The sequence below is a fragment of the Sceloporus undulatus genome, chromosome 1 (genome assembly GCF_019175285.1).
Source record: "Sceloporus undulatus isolate JIND9_A2432 ecotype Alabama chromosome 1, SceUnd_v1.1, whole genome shotgun sequence".
Lineage (NCBI taxonomy): Eukaryota > Metazoa > Chordata > Lepidosauria > Squamata > Phrynosomatidae > Sceloporus > Sceloporus undulatus.
The window spans coordinates 258857411-258872488 of record NC_056522.1 but is presented as its reverse complement, the minus strand read 5'-3'; the positions used below and the strand labels follow the sequence as shown (position 1 = coordinate 258872488).

At 40.7% G+C, this 15078-nt stretch overlaps 1 protein-coding gene across 4 annotated transcripts in view; it reads right to left on the bottom strand.

The window, feature by feature from the left end:
- Positions 1-876: 876 nt before the first annotated feature.
- MYRF (myelin regulatory factor) overlaps positions 877-15078 on the bottom strand; it is a 123389-nt gene continuing 109187 nt past the window's right edge. For all 4 annotated transcript variants that reach the window (XM_042476917.1, XM_042476925.1, XM_042476936.1 and 1 more), the window contains 7 exons: positions 11847-12008; positions 10031-10324; positions 9455-9536; positions 8482-8556; positions 7473-7578; positions 6979-7053; positions 877-5967 (listed from right to left, as the gene is read on the bottom strand). In XM_042476917.1, coding sequence (XP_042332851.1) covers positions 5881-5967; positions 6979-7053; positions 7473-7578; positions 8482-8556; positions 9455-9536; positions 10031-10324; positions 11847-12008 — 881 coding nt within the window. In that variant the 3' untranslated portion in view covers positions 877-5880. The remainder of the gene's footprint in view (positions 5968-6978; positions 7054-7472; positions 7579-8481; positions 8557-9454; positions 9537-10030; positions 10325-11846; positions 12009-15078) is intronic.

The following is a 15078-nucleotide window of genomic DNA, read 5'->3' as shown; positions in this document are numbered from 1 at the left end:
TAAACCATGAAATTTCTTGCTTTTCAGAATCCAGCATTAGAACTGAGATTACTGTTTCTGTTGCCCAAAAAATGTATTCATATTGTTAAGGCTGAGAACCTGCATGGCGTAGTAGTTTGAGCATTGGATTCCCAACTTGAGGTAATCTTAGGCAAGTCTTACTCTCACAGCCTCAGTGGGAGACAAAGGCAAACCCTGCTCTGAAGAAATCTTGCCCAGAAAACAACATGATAGGAGTGTCATATGTCAGAAACAACTTATAAGCTCACAACAAATTCATTTCAGATAATTTTAAAAGGAATCCTGGTCTTTAAACATTACACACTTTACCTACTGTACAGAGACAAGAATCACAGATACAGTATAGGTTTGATTTCTACTGGGTGTGTTTTTAAACAGTTGTAAATTGACCCTTGAAATGCAGTTAAAGCTGTTGCACCATCGTAACTAGTAAAGTCAATGCTTACAATGCTTGTCACCCACACATCTCACATTTAAGGTATATACATAAAAGGTAACATTTGGAATGAATCTAAGTGTACATCCCATTTTAGGAAATGGAAAGATTTAGATGGCACTGGAAGAAAGTACAGTCAGCCCTTGCCATATGCGGGGGAATCCGTTCTGGGCCCATCCACCACCCGTGTAAGACAAAATTCACATATGCTGCACTCCCATTGACTTGAATGGTGGTGCCTGCTATAAAACAAGCGTGTAACATCTAAAACAAAAATATGTTCCCTCAGAAAGACTTCTTACCATGTACATATTTGACAAATTAGTAAAATTCCGCATTAGTTCACTATGCATTTTTAGGGATTTAATTGCCTGTATCGATTCATTCTTCTGACTGGAAAAAGACACCATGAGACAATCTAAGATACAAAGTAGTATACTTATATATTTATTTATATAGGTACATTTCTTATGAATAAAAGTCTAGATAAGCAAAACAGAAGTAGAGTCCTGAGTACCAGAGCTCCAAATAAAACGAAAACAAAATATAAATACAAATCAGAAAAGACAGGCAGTAGTGGGGAAAAGTCTCCACTAAAACAAAATAACAATAAAACTTAACAAAAGTACTCACTAAGGATATGACTCTGAAATTGTGGACAATATACAGTGATTAAAGCTGTGATAAACAAAACAAATTAGTGCTTTATCTTAAGGTTCACAGTGATGGCACAAAATGTATTTACAGGCTTTAAGCTTCAACAAGATATATAAGGCTTATGAATTTTCCATTGAGAACTGATTCACAATCCCCACAGAAGAGCCAGACTTCAAAAGTTGGCTCCCCTATCCATCCTTGTCGCAAAAGGTGTAGCAAGGATTTCCTGTTCCAACTTAAAAGAGAGCTTCCAGCTAGGCAAGAAGCTCCAACTCCAGCTCTCTCCGGTAGCCCAAGGAAGAGTCCCAGTTGTTAATTCTTAATTCTTCCATTTTGGGAAAGTATGCAAATGGCACAAGTTGTGGGGGACAACTCTTGATGCAAGGAGTGGTGGGTGATGACCATCTAGGTGGTCAGTCCACTTGATGTTCCTCATGAAACTTGGGCTGCATCCATACTGCAGAAATAATCTACTTTGACACCACTTTAACTGCCATGTCTCAATGCTATGGAATTCTGGGAATTGTAGTTTGTTGGGGTGCCAGAGTAGAGCTCTGGTGCCCTAACAAACTACAATTCCCAGAAATCCATAGCATTGAGACATGGCAGTTAAAGTGGTGTCAAACCGGGCCTACTGGTGGTTAAGCTCTGATAGTTAAATTCTGGCAGTTACAGTGGTGTCAAACCACCAGCTTTACTCTGGCGCCCCTACAATTCCCAGAATTCCATGTCATTGAGCCATAACAATTAAAGTAGTGTCAAACTGGATTATTTCTGCAGAGTGGATGCAGTCTAAGTGAGATAGGGTCAGTTACCAACTATAAAACTCCCATTTTGGCAGGTCCTTCTTCCTTCTCCCTCTCCAATACTGTGAAACACTTTGGGATTAAAAAAAAAGTGCTATACAATAATAAGAAGTTACAGTGTTTTAAAACAATAAAACCATTACAACCTGATATAAAGAACACTACTGTTACGGATTATGCAAATCAGATTCTCAGAGACAACACTGATGTGAATTTATCAGTGAAAACGTTTGCTATATGTACAGCCCTTCTCTCAGATTTCACTAATAGACTGGGAGAAGAAAAAGTGATTGGTTAATTTATTTCTGATGGCATATGTCTGTGCTGCCTTTACCCTAATCCAGATAGGTAAGAGAATGGCTGGCTGGTTTTATAATGCACTGGGGAATAGGCAAGGGGATAGTCAGGTCAAAATGTGAATGTCCTCACCAGATTGTTTTTAATGCAATGGCACTTAGCCATTGGCAGTTTAGTACCAATGTTTTATTGGCAGATCATAGCAATGGAGTGTTTCTGGTCTCCTCTGCTGCTGGGAAGGAGAACAGCAAAGCAGGCCCTGTCAAAACTAAAATGTACTGGTTAAGATGAACAACTGATCCTCCCACAACTATGAGTTGCTACTGGTGTTATTCCAGTAGGATGGAAACTACTGTGTGGTGGCTTCTTCTCATGTTCCTGGAGTGTTATGAGAAGCTCCAGACCATGCAGGAGAGCTCATACTCCAAGAAGTGGGTTACTGGTGACTGTGGGAAAGAGCTTGCTCATGAGAACTGACTGTGCGATACAAGAATATTACATTCTCTAGAAATGTGGGGTGCACTGCTGTGGCGCCTGTTCTGGAGTAATATAAGAATCCATATTACATGGCAACAAATGGTGGCTACTCTAAAAGCTAAGACAGGAAGGTGGGGTGCTGAGAACCAGTCTCAACCTCTCTTCTCTAAAATACAGGAAATGCTAGTCGGAGGGCAGTAGGATGTGCCCACCTTGTGACCTGGTGTTTAGTCAAGTGAACCTTCATGGATGATCATAATTAGAAATGCAAAATACATATTTTGGGGTACAGCTGTAGTGTAGCACTTAGCACTTTACGTATCTATACCGCTGCATAGTGAACTAAGCACTCTCTAAGCAGTTTATCTGTAAACAGAAAGGATGGAAGGTTGAGTCAACTTGAACACATCTACTCAAAACATTACTGGATAGGAGTAAAGGAATGGCTTCCAGTGGCAGCTGCATGTAAAATAAGTAAATTGATCTGACAAATAAGCAGGTGTGTGCTAACAAAAGAGTATACTGCAATTTCAGGATTGCAGCCTGAATTGATTTTTGCACTTCTCTGACTTGCAATATAAATAAGGAGAAAACTGCCTTGGCTAAAGTGTGTATTTGTTTTGCAACAGCTCTCTTCTATCCCCCCCCTCCCCTGCCGCCGCATTGTAAAATGCTCAGTAAAGTTGAAGACAGTAGGAAAAGACTGCATTACAGTGGATTGATTCAATTAAGGAAGCCACAGCCCTGAGTTTGCAAGACCTGAGCAGGGCTGCTAAAAACAGCATGTCTCAGAGGTTTCACTCTCATAGGGTTGCCATCCGTCAATGCTCATTTGACAGCATGAAACAGCTGTAAGTTATTGTCAAATTACATATTCCAGTGTGAATGACATTCCTGATCTTTGAGGTGCCAAAATAGCTGTTAAGAGGGAGAAAGCAATCATGAATCTTTGTCATCACATCTAATTGTGCCCCTAGGTCACTTTTTCTCTTTCTGTCTCCGTCAAGAAAAAAAATACTCTATTACTGTACTATGTCTCTTGGGGAACAGTGCCACAAAGTGGTGAGTATTGGCAATTGCAGCTGTACATTCTTTACATCTTTTGTTTCTTGACATCTAGGTACCTCACAGGCTATTGATTAGACTTTTCAAGGCATTCTCTACTGGATCTTTGTCCAAGGCCCTGGTGCCTATCTCTGCTGCTCCCAGTAAGTGGGATACTACAGACCTTGCTGCACCATTTCCTGATGACTGCTCTCAAGAACTCAACATACAGGATCGTAAGGAATGACAGCAGCCATGACAAGCTCCAACAGACACAGAGGTCATATGCGCACAATTAGAACTCTTTCATGACTTTGGCTTCTCCCCCAGAATCTTCAGATGTATGGTTTGGTGGCATCTGAACTTTTTTTTTGTCAAGAATGTTGTTTTGGAAGAGGCAATAAGTCTTAAACCAGATCAAACCTGTACAGTAGAAAAGACCTCAGGGCATCAAATAATAGGCAGCTTCATCCAGGAATGCAGGCATCATTACATCTTTCACCAATGCATTTAAAAAAAAAACCCCAAACCGCCATCAACAGAGTTCCTTCCTTCACACATTAGCCCTTTTTCTGTGCTGGGTGACTAGAATAACCCAAGGGCAGAATTTTGTGCATCTACTGCAAAAAATAAAAATAATAAAATAATGACACTGATTTAAAATCAGACTCAGGATTAGAGAAGAATGTCAACAGCTTGCTAATGCTTCCTGTTCTTCCCCTCCCAGTCCCCTCCCCATGCAGCTCTGCTCACTCTTAAAGAGGAGTCTGTTACCTGGCTCCTCTGAATACAGGGTAAAAGCCTGATATGCTGAATAGCTGTGCATGTTCAACTGTCCTAATTTGTCCCAGGACCCAGTTTAGAGCCTGGGTGGAGGCTGGTGCTCAGCACCGGCCCATTTTGGTTTCCTATGAGAGGCTAGCAGATCAATAACTAAGCAAGCTCCTTAAAAAAAAAGATCAGTGGTTTAGCAAGTTAAAACCTTGTAACAGTAAGTTACCCAAAATATCTTCAGAATTTCAAAAAGACTTAAGGCCTGGAGTGAAAAAGTGTCCTGTTTGTTCCTGACATAGACCCCTTGGGGATCAAAAGTCTTTTCAGCCTGGATATTTTCTGTGTAGGGTAGATCTCTTCTGGTGGCCTCAGCCTTTGGCACAAGGTGGTAATGCTTAGCATGGGTTTGCCACATGCTGCTTTTAATCTGCCATATTATGGCGCTTGTAAGGCTCTCACAATCTATAAAACAAAATATCAGACTTGTAGAGTTCAATGGCCAAGTCGAGATATTTTCTTTGAGTCAGTTTAAGAGAAGCTGGTTAGAATATATACTAAGCTTTCTGAGAAGCATTTGTCATCCAACCCTAAAAAAAAGAAGGCACATTGATGGGGAAACTAGCCAACCTAAGAAGGTCCTTGAGGTTTGCTCTCCCTGGAATGTAAATATGTGGCAGAATAGGCAGGAAGAAGCCAGAGGTAAATCCTGTAGCTTGTCCACTGGCTGTTGCTGTTCAAAATGACTAGTCAGTCATACGTTCCAGTGTCACCAGGACTTCTTCAGAGCACAGATGTAGAGAGAAGTGGTTAGCTGCCAGCCAAGTCAGAAACTCCAGTGTATGACTTGCAACACATCCAGGCAGAATATTCCTTTACAGAAAAAAATCCAGTGTTTCCACTTCATTTAAAAGAGAGCTCCCAACGTCATCAATAAGAAATTTCAATATCTTAGAAAGTTGTTTCATTGGCTTATTTGAGTATGGAGATCCATTCCTAGCCAAACTGTATTTTACAGTTCTGAGGTGTTCAAATGGACAAAACCCAAACATGATCCAGTGTAAAATTTTCAAATCCAGTGTAAGAAGAAGGGGGGAAAGGCAGGAGTGGATGCCAGTGTTCCTATAACTTGTCAAAAGAAACATGCCTCAGTATTTCAGTGTTTTGCTAATGGTAGTCTTCCTCCTCCAAAGTTGCATGACATTCTAATGTCAATATTCCACCACTAGAAAGAGGAACCAAACCAGCTCAATGGCTTGAAGATCAGAGTCAACAGGAGAGGGCTTGGGATTCACAGAAGAGCACATCCAGTCCAATGAGTCTTATGGGTTCATTTCTCCTCCTGTGAAATGACAGTGGTCCTCCTGAGGCTCACTCACAGAGCCAGTAGAACTGGAAATAATAGTCAGTAAAGACAGAACCCCTCTGGTCCACAGCAGTACTGCAGTTTGCTTGGCCCTGTCATGAGAGAGTGTAGAAAAGAGAAAAAAAAGTTCAAGGGAAATGGAAACCTAAATGGAAAAGGAGCACAACTCCACTTTATGTAACTATAAAGGTTAGCAAGCAGCATTTGTTATGGGGAGAAGGGCTAAGGCACTGTCTCATCTGTTAAGTGCAAAAATTCAAAATAATGTGGTAGAGTCTTCAATTAAAAAATCTTAAAATTCTTCTGTGGAAGAATTAAATGGAATTGAAGGTCAAAGCAGAAAATGAAATAGTAGCGGAATGCATCCTCCTAGATCTCTGGAATTAATTATTTTATTCTGGGGCACCATGGCAGTGGAAGAGGAATTTTCCTCCAGCTTTTTCCAAGGGCATGGAAGTCTATCGTAGACATATTCATGGTACAATAGTGATATCATCTGCCTCCCAAATAACTGGGGACAGGAGGGAGTAGGTGCCCAGTCTGAAACTATTTAAAAACAGGCACTCAGAGTGTCAGGCTTAAGAGTGGGGACCTTGCATGGTTACCTCTGGGTGTCTTAGCAACTTCGAACTTCACCTCCTACCGTGTGGATATAATGCTAATGCTTCCTAAAAGTCCAGGTATCCTTGTATGTATGTTCCAGAACCAAAGGAATACTTGGGGAAAGAAACCAAGAACTTCAACATATGTAGTGATGATGAATCTGGATTGTGCCTTGGCAATCTATGTATCATCCCAGTGAGAGTCTGATATATTCCTTTCAGTGGACACAGGATTTCTTCTTTGTCATTTGAGGGCATTAAAATCTTGGATATTCACACCATTTTTTTTGTATGGTTTCCACACATGGATCTAACATACAAACTCATCTACACCTGTTAGGTTTGAGTCTTCTCTATTCCACTGGCATCACAATTAGTCTGGTTTTATAAGAAGGTTCCACTCTGGCATGATAGATATGTTATCTTGTGGATATGCCTTTCCCACAGAATGAAATGAAATATTCTATTATTGTTATTGGAGGAGACACAGTAGGTACTCACAGGCTTAGAAAATCGGAAATGGTAGGTAAACTCTTGGAAAGGCATCATCATCACAGGCCATCTGTATGTTGCACTCTGGGGAAGATGAAAAAGGACACACAGTTGCTGTGAAAGGGAAGCTGATGCTATTAGCATATTTCATTTCCCCTGCCTAAACCCAAATGCTGCCTCTCTCTAATAGGGTATTGAAACTAGAGAGGAGCAGTTAGCAAGAGACATTATTCCTGCTCCAGTTCTAAGTTACTGGATCTTTCCTGCGTCAAGGAAAGAGGAACAAGTGATAAATCATAATGAAGAGAAAAATGCAGCATACTGACCAAAAGATTTGTGTGAAGTAAGAGGCAATATTACATGCGCCGCCAAACACATGGCTAAATATTTACACCACAATCATAAACAGAATTCATAAACAGCATGAATTAGACATGATGACTTGCTTTATCTCTCTCCCCCCCCCCCCCAATACCTTCCATCTGAGATACTTTGGGTCATACCTGAGTATCTGCTGTATCAGAGAAGTTGTCTGTGTTCACAGCACTGTGCTGACATGGGTTGGTGGATGTGAGACTACAAAGATGGGCAGACACAGCAGAAGAAGCACTAGGAAAGAGAAAAGAGAAAACCACTAGGATAGAGCAACAAGGTGAATAGGATTGACACACCTCTCTACCTAGCTCTATCTTAAAAATATCTTAGGGCTGTGAAACAGTCAAGAGCAAAGTGGCAAACAGGAGAAAATTTTGCTCTGTCTCCTCCAGACCTTAAAATACAGGGAGAAAGAGTTCACAGTAGAAGTGGCCAGATTCAGCATATGGGATCCTGGATACTGACCTCACCATTATCCTTTCCCCCTCCATCATGTTCCTTGTCACAGTATTTTTCTTGGAAGTTATTCAGATGGTGCAAATAATCCTGGTAGAATATGGGTTCAATCTGTGATGTCCGCATGAATTTCAAATGCATCCAAATGTGGTTTTTTTGGGGGGGTGGGGGGTGGCTGCCAACCCAACAGAATCTGGAATAATCACTCTCAGTTTTTAATCCCCGAGTTTTCCTGAAAGATTTGCATTGTCAGAGTGTGTGAATAACCAATGCGGATAGACCCAGAATGAGCCAGGATAAAACTCTGCATATCTTGAATGTGTTTCAAGTACATCTGCATCATCGACTCTATCTTTATTTGCAGTGCTGACACATGTGAGCAACAGAACTCACAGAGATGCGCATAGACGCAGTTCAGATAAAAAAAAATAGTGTGAACAACAAATTGGGAATGCATGAGTGAGATTATTCTCATAGTCGTGTTGCAGAACAACACATGTGAATAACCCCTTGGGTGACTTCCAGCCCAAATAAAGGAGGAATTTGTTCCTCTTTCTCATATATTAATTCTGCCTATCCCTACCTGCAATTATGATTCCCTGCTAATTGCCTACATTTTCATTTGCACTTCAGATTGTATTCATCTCTAGAGTCCCTACTTTCCCAAGAATTGTTACTCACTTCATTTCCAAAGTCAGGTTTGTGTTCACAGAAGTAAACTTGCTGATGGGGATGCGGTAAGTGATGTTTCCTGTGCTAGAGATGCAAAGAGAAAATTATATATAACAACACATATAACAGCCAGCTAAAGGTAAGCTTGTTGTAGTCATCTAATTTTGAACTGCCTCACAGAGTTTGGAGAGGGAATGCCAACTTCTCTATTTTTATTTTGTAATATACTTACAGATGTTATAACACTGGCAAAAGGTAATTTTTTAAAGAAAAATAAAACCTTTCAATGAGAGAGAATTCAAATTAGTTCTTACGAATTTTTTCTTCATAAAGGAAGCAGACTGGGGATATATCACATTGCCTAATACTTTGAAAATTATTGGGCTGGCAGTATTCCTCAACCCTACCTTTTCTCAACCTGTGCCTTTCAAATACTTTGGACTGTACCACCCACCAGCTCCAGCCAGCACAGTTAATAGTTAAGATGATGGGAGTTGTAGTCCAAACAATTTGAAGGGTACCAAGTTGTGGAAGAATGCTCTGCCCCTTCCCTTGCTCTTTGGCCCAAAGGTCTTTTAATCAGAGATATCAGGGATTGAAGAACCTGGCATCTTGTGTATGCAAAGCAAATGCTCTACTGAACAGGTCTTCCTTCCTTCCAATTAATCTTCAGTCTCTCCTTCAGCAACTGACAGTTTTAGCCACTAGTGCTCTACCTTACGTGATCTCTGCCCATCTTCAAACATGTCTGTTGTGCTTCATGTGTACCTGAAGCAAATAATGATTTCACCATCAACCAAAAATAATTAAGGTTTACAAACTGTCATGATGTGAAAAAGAATGCATGGGAAAATTCTGCATTGGTTTTAAAGAGAATGTATCTGCATCCACCCCACCTACCATCCACTGTCTCATGAATCTAGTCTCCAAGAAGCACCGCATTTCACAAAGTTTATGGCAGTACCCCACTTCTCACACTTACCTGCATTCATCAGCAGAAGCACAGGCCTGGGGTTTGAAAGCCACATTACTCTCCACAAGTGCTATGGTTTGAAGAAGGGGAGCTAAGGGCGAAAAACAAAGAGACGTTACACTGCAAGGGTGAAAAAGCCAAGTACCACATATTTTGAGGGCATCCACTGCTGTTAAGATCATAATATATTTTTACACCATAAAGTCAATTCCTTTCCATCAAGCCTTCTACCCAAATCACAAAGATCTTATGGTATTTTGGGAAGGATTCAGATGCAGGTAGAGTATCTGGGAGCTCTTTCAGAGGGTATTGTTATGGTTTATATATTTGAACACACACACACACACACACACACACACACACACTCACTTACTGTGTGTGTGTGTGTGTATGGTTATACAATACTGTACAAATACCAACAGGTGTGGCCTGCAGGGGGAAGTCAGTGGGAGAGGAGGGGTTGGTCCTTGGCCCCTCTGTAGTTGTCCATCCCTCTTCTGGAGGCATTAGCTAAGGACAGACTGAACTATTTAGAGAATTCTCCTGAGGTTAGAATGGGGGGGGGGGATGCAATACAGGGCTTACCATCCTGGTCGGTGCTTCCTGTGCTTGACTCCTCTGGACCTGGTTGGTTGATGCTACGTCGCTGTCGTAACTGCCCAGGGGGGAAACTATTATATGATACAGGAAGATTGGAAATGTATTTGGATTTGCCCTGGAGGTGGGTAAAGGGGGAGGATGGGCTGGCATTGGGGCTTCCAAAGCCACGTGATCTCTCCGAAGTCTTTGGCCATTTTGTGTGAGAAGCCACCTTGCCTGTGACTCCCCTTGATTTGGCTTTGATGTTGGTCACTGGTAGGAGTGACATAAGGCTTTGGTCTGAAAGGGAGAGAGCACAAGCAGCAACAAAAGGATAGTTTAAGAATGTGAGATGAACGTATACTGAAAGCAAAGAGCCACAAGGAAGCAGTACTCCAAGAGAAGACTTCATTCTCAGACCATTGGCAAACCTATGTCTGGGCTCTGTCACTTCAGACTGTAGATGAAGATGCATATAGTTGAATGCTCCTTCACAGAAACAAACTATCAAATAAAATCCCTTCACAAAGAAAACTAAGCGAAGAAGGCTAATTTAGGACCTTTCTCACACATTCGTTTTCTATGTGGACATTACATATGAAGGAATTTTCACTTGCTTTCACTTGAGGTGACATCACACAGACACAATTTTATCTCAACAGTGAGAACTGAACCCCTCCTTCCCTTTTGGCTTTGGCTAATCATGTACAGTATCTCCAAACACAAGAAATATCAACCCAGAAAAGCATCAGAGGAATCTGCTTATGAAGAATGAATGAATGAATGAATGAATGAATGGTGATAACAGAGTGATGGGAGGGAAAGCCTCTTCACTATAACCTCATCAACCACTGAATTTATACCTTCTCATCCAAGGAGCTCTCTCACAATTTATTTATTTATTTGATGTCTTTCTCCCAGGCCAGGACCTAAGGCAGCTTCCATGTACCCAAGGTGGTTTCCATTAAGGTAATCCTGTCCCCTATATTCAGGAAATGCAACCTCAAAGCTACTCCCACCAATGAAGTAGTGAAGATCAGGTAAATGTACAGATGCCACAGGAGCTTTCCCATTGGAATGGGTCTTGAGATTTGTAAGATAGGTTTATACCATACAGCCCTGGCCATTCATCTGGACTCAGGAGACTATAACAGCATAACTAAAATCTCAAAGAGATTTCTCCTGGAAAACAATGGCTAAATTTACAGCAAATAATAACAATGTCTGGATATTTATCTCCCATGTTTTCTCTTTCCTTCCTTCCTTCCACTGGGAGAGAGTGGCGGAAAATGTTCACAACAGTTGGGAAAATAAAGCAAGGTAAAATTTTCTTATTGTATCTGATGAAGTTGCCTTTAAGATTTCATGCTAAAATAAAGCTGTCACCCTTTACACTTCCCTCAGCTGTTTTGATTATTGGTGTTGGGTTTTGTTTTTGCTATATCCAGCTAATAAAGCTCTTCTCCTACAACAAAAGGATGCAACACATGTCCTCTGAGCCGAAATTACTTCTTCCAGGACTATCACAAACTCTGGTACTTTTCCACAGTGCTTAAGGACATATATGTGTGTGTACATTTGAGTATGTATACACTTACAATTGTACTGCCAACATTCAGCATTAATAGGATTATCTAGATACTCATAAATTCAATCAAGGATGCCTGATGTATGGACCAGAATTAACAGACATCAATTTGGGAAAATAATGGAACCCAGCAGTTATATATTATGAGAAAAGTAGTAATTGCTAATTATCATGACAGTTCCTTGCTAACCATTTGGCAATACCTCTGTCTACTTGGGAAAGAATAGGGTTTACCTGTCCGGTTGGTGGTAACAGTGGTGGTAGCCTCAGAAACAGCAGCAGAAGATGCATTGTTGGGGACAGAAGAACAACATGTGGAGAAACAAGGTGGGTTCAAACACACAACTACACTTTGGGCAGACAATCCATAGACAGAATCAGGCACACGTGTTGTGGCTGTAAGATTTAAAAAAAAAGAACACATGTGTTATTTCGTCTAGAGCAAAAGGGACAAGATCCAAAGGAACTGCAAAAAGCTAAAATGAAGAAAAATACTCTGGACCCCTCACAGTGCTAACTAACAAAGGTAGCCTTTAAATTCAGTCAAGAAAGGAAAGAGAAACCAGTGGACTCTGTCCACAGAAGCAATACATGGCTATCTTGCATTTCCAGTCCTGCACCTTATAAGGAGGATCTGATTGTTTTACTCCTCACTGATCAGAACTACATTTCAGACCAGCTCCAACTTCCCATTCTCAGTCAGTGGGCTAGTAGAGTATCACTGGATATCTCAGCTGTGGCGAACATGTTCAATAACAAACAAAAATGGAAGGATTACTACTAAGCTATAGTCTTAGTGTGCCATGTTTCCTGGAAGGGAATCTGTGGATTGTGAAGTATGTGCCAAATGGATACGTTCTCTGACCCAACTTCTTATGGTGGAAAGCAAGACTTTTCCTTGTTGCTGCCCTTAATTTGAAGATATGACAAGAGAGCATCACATTCTCTAGGCTCTTAAGTACACCTGGTGGATGGTCTTCACAGTTTTCTACACACATCTTCTGCTTTATCTATGAGGAGCTAGGGTGGAAATTAGATAACATCACCATCAATGAGTAGTTCTTGGGCATGAAACTGAGTTCGTATTGGTAGATGACTGATTTCAGCAGCTATCTCTGCTCAACCTACAGGCACAGAAGAATTGTAGATCCATTTCAAACTGGCTTCAGGATGGGATATGGGGTGGAGACAGCCATGGTCACCTTAAATGATGACCTTCATCTAAGCATTGACTGAGGAAGCGTGACCTTGTTAGTGCTATTAGACCTCTCAGTGGCATTCGATACAATAGATCATGACATCCTCTTGCAACGCCTGAGAGAGTTAGGAATTGGAGGCACTGCTTTGCAGTGGTTCTATTCCTTCCTCTCTGGCAGGTTCCAGAGGGTGGTGCTTGGGGACAGTTGCTCTTCAAATAGAGCTTAATTGTGGCATCCGTCAAGGTGCCATCCTGTCCCCAATGCAATTCAACATTTATATGAAGCCACTGGGAGAAATTATCCATAGTGTGTGTGTTATCAGTACGCTGATGACAGCCAAATATACTTCTCCATGTCTTGGTCATTAGCAACGACAACAGATGGCATTTCTCCCCTCAATCAATGTTTTGCAGCAGTAATGGACTGGATGAGGAAAAACAAGCTCAAGTTGAATCCAGGCAAAACAGAGGTACTTATGGTAGGGGTCCCTAAACCAGGTATTGGGCTGCAACCTCCAGTCCTAGAGGGGCTCATGCTCCCCTCGAAGGACTGTGTTCACAATCTGGGGGTGCTTTTTGATTTGTTGCTTCAGATGAGATCAGGTGAATGCAATGGTCAAGAGTGCCTGTTACCAGCTTCGGCTGATACTCCAGCTGCACCCTTTCCTCAAACCAGGTGACCTCGAAACTGTAGTACACGCACTGGTAACCTCTAGACTTGAATTTTGCAATGTGCTCTACATGGGGCTATCCTTGTGCCTAATCCGGAAATTTCAACTGGTACAGAATATGGCAGCCAGATTGGTTACAGGAACAACCAGGAGTGACCACATACCACCAGTATTGAAGTCACTCCACTGGCTGCCCATTAGTTTCCGGGCACAGTACAAGGTGTTGGATTTGGATATTATTTAATGACTGAGAAAATAGAACAACTCATCATTATTTGGACCTAAGGGAATTGACATAGTTACCAATTTCATTGGAAGTTATTCTGTCTTTTTAAGTTATCCCATAAAATAAGAAAAATAGCTTCATTTCTTGTTGAAGTTCTATTTTTTAGCATAAGCATATGGGAGGATTACAATTGTCCGACAGGAGCTCTCTGTCATACTTATTAATCATTAAGCAATCTTTTTGCAGTTTATTTTTTTAATGATTTTTATTATTTTTTTAAACGTGGGTACAATAAAAGGCTGATAAGACTGTATATATGATATTTGAGAAGGAGAAAAAGGAATAGGGAGTAGGTAAGAGGGACGCCAGGAGGGATGGGGAGGGAAAGAAGGAAGGAAGGAGGGGAGGAAGGGGGAAGGCATCTATTTACATTATTATTAAAGCAATGAGCCTATTATTATATACAAATTCAAAACAAAATAGAATATGATATGCAATAGGCACTTCAGATCATATACTAACCAAATCTTAACTTTGAATAGTTTAACTCTTAGAGACTTGGTCTTACAAATTAACAACTTTCCTCTATACAGTAGCTTTTTCAGCTATTGGATACCACCTTTTTTCAACTATCTTCCATTTATTTTCATACTGTTGAATTGTTTTCCCTGCTACGTACATTGACTATCTGTCCATACGCCAGAATTCTTGAAGTTTTGATTTCCACTCCTCTATAGAGGGAATTGTTCTAGATTTCCAATATTTAGCCAGAGTTATACGAGCTGCAGAAATCATGTACAAGATCAGGCTGATTTTATTTGAATTCAATTTAGGTTGGATCATATCTACTGTGTTTAATAAAAGTAATTCGGGGATGAGGAGAATATTTAATTGTAACATTTCCTGCATTTCCTTATGTATACCTTGCCAGAATTTTTTGATTCATGTACATTGCCACCAACTGTGGTACATGGTACCAATTTTCCCCTTACATTTCCAACATTTGCCGTCATGGTGTTTAGGTATCTTAGAAAGCCTTGATGATGTTAGGTACCATCTATGAAAGACCTTTAAACGGTTTTTTTCCCACATGTTACATTTGGTGAACTTTTGAGTTATTTTCCATGTGTGTTCCCACTTGTCTAAGGATATCGGTCTTCCTATGTTTTGCATCCAACGGATCCAGGGCCGGCTCTAGGTATTTGGCCACCCTAGACGAGAAATATTTTGGCACTCCTGTTACCCCTCATAATTATTTTCACCCCTTGATTTCCACTGTTTTGTTTGTTATAGCTAAACATGACATAAAACTTAAGTTTCAATCTCTTGTCATAGTATTGAGAATTGTATATATTGTTGTATCATTTTAAT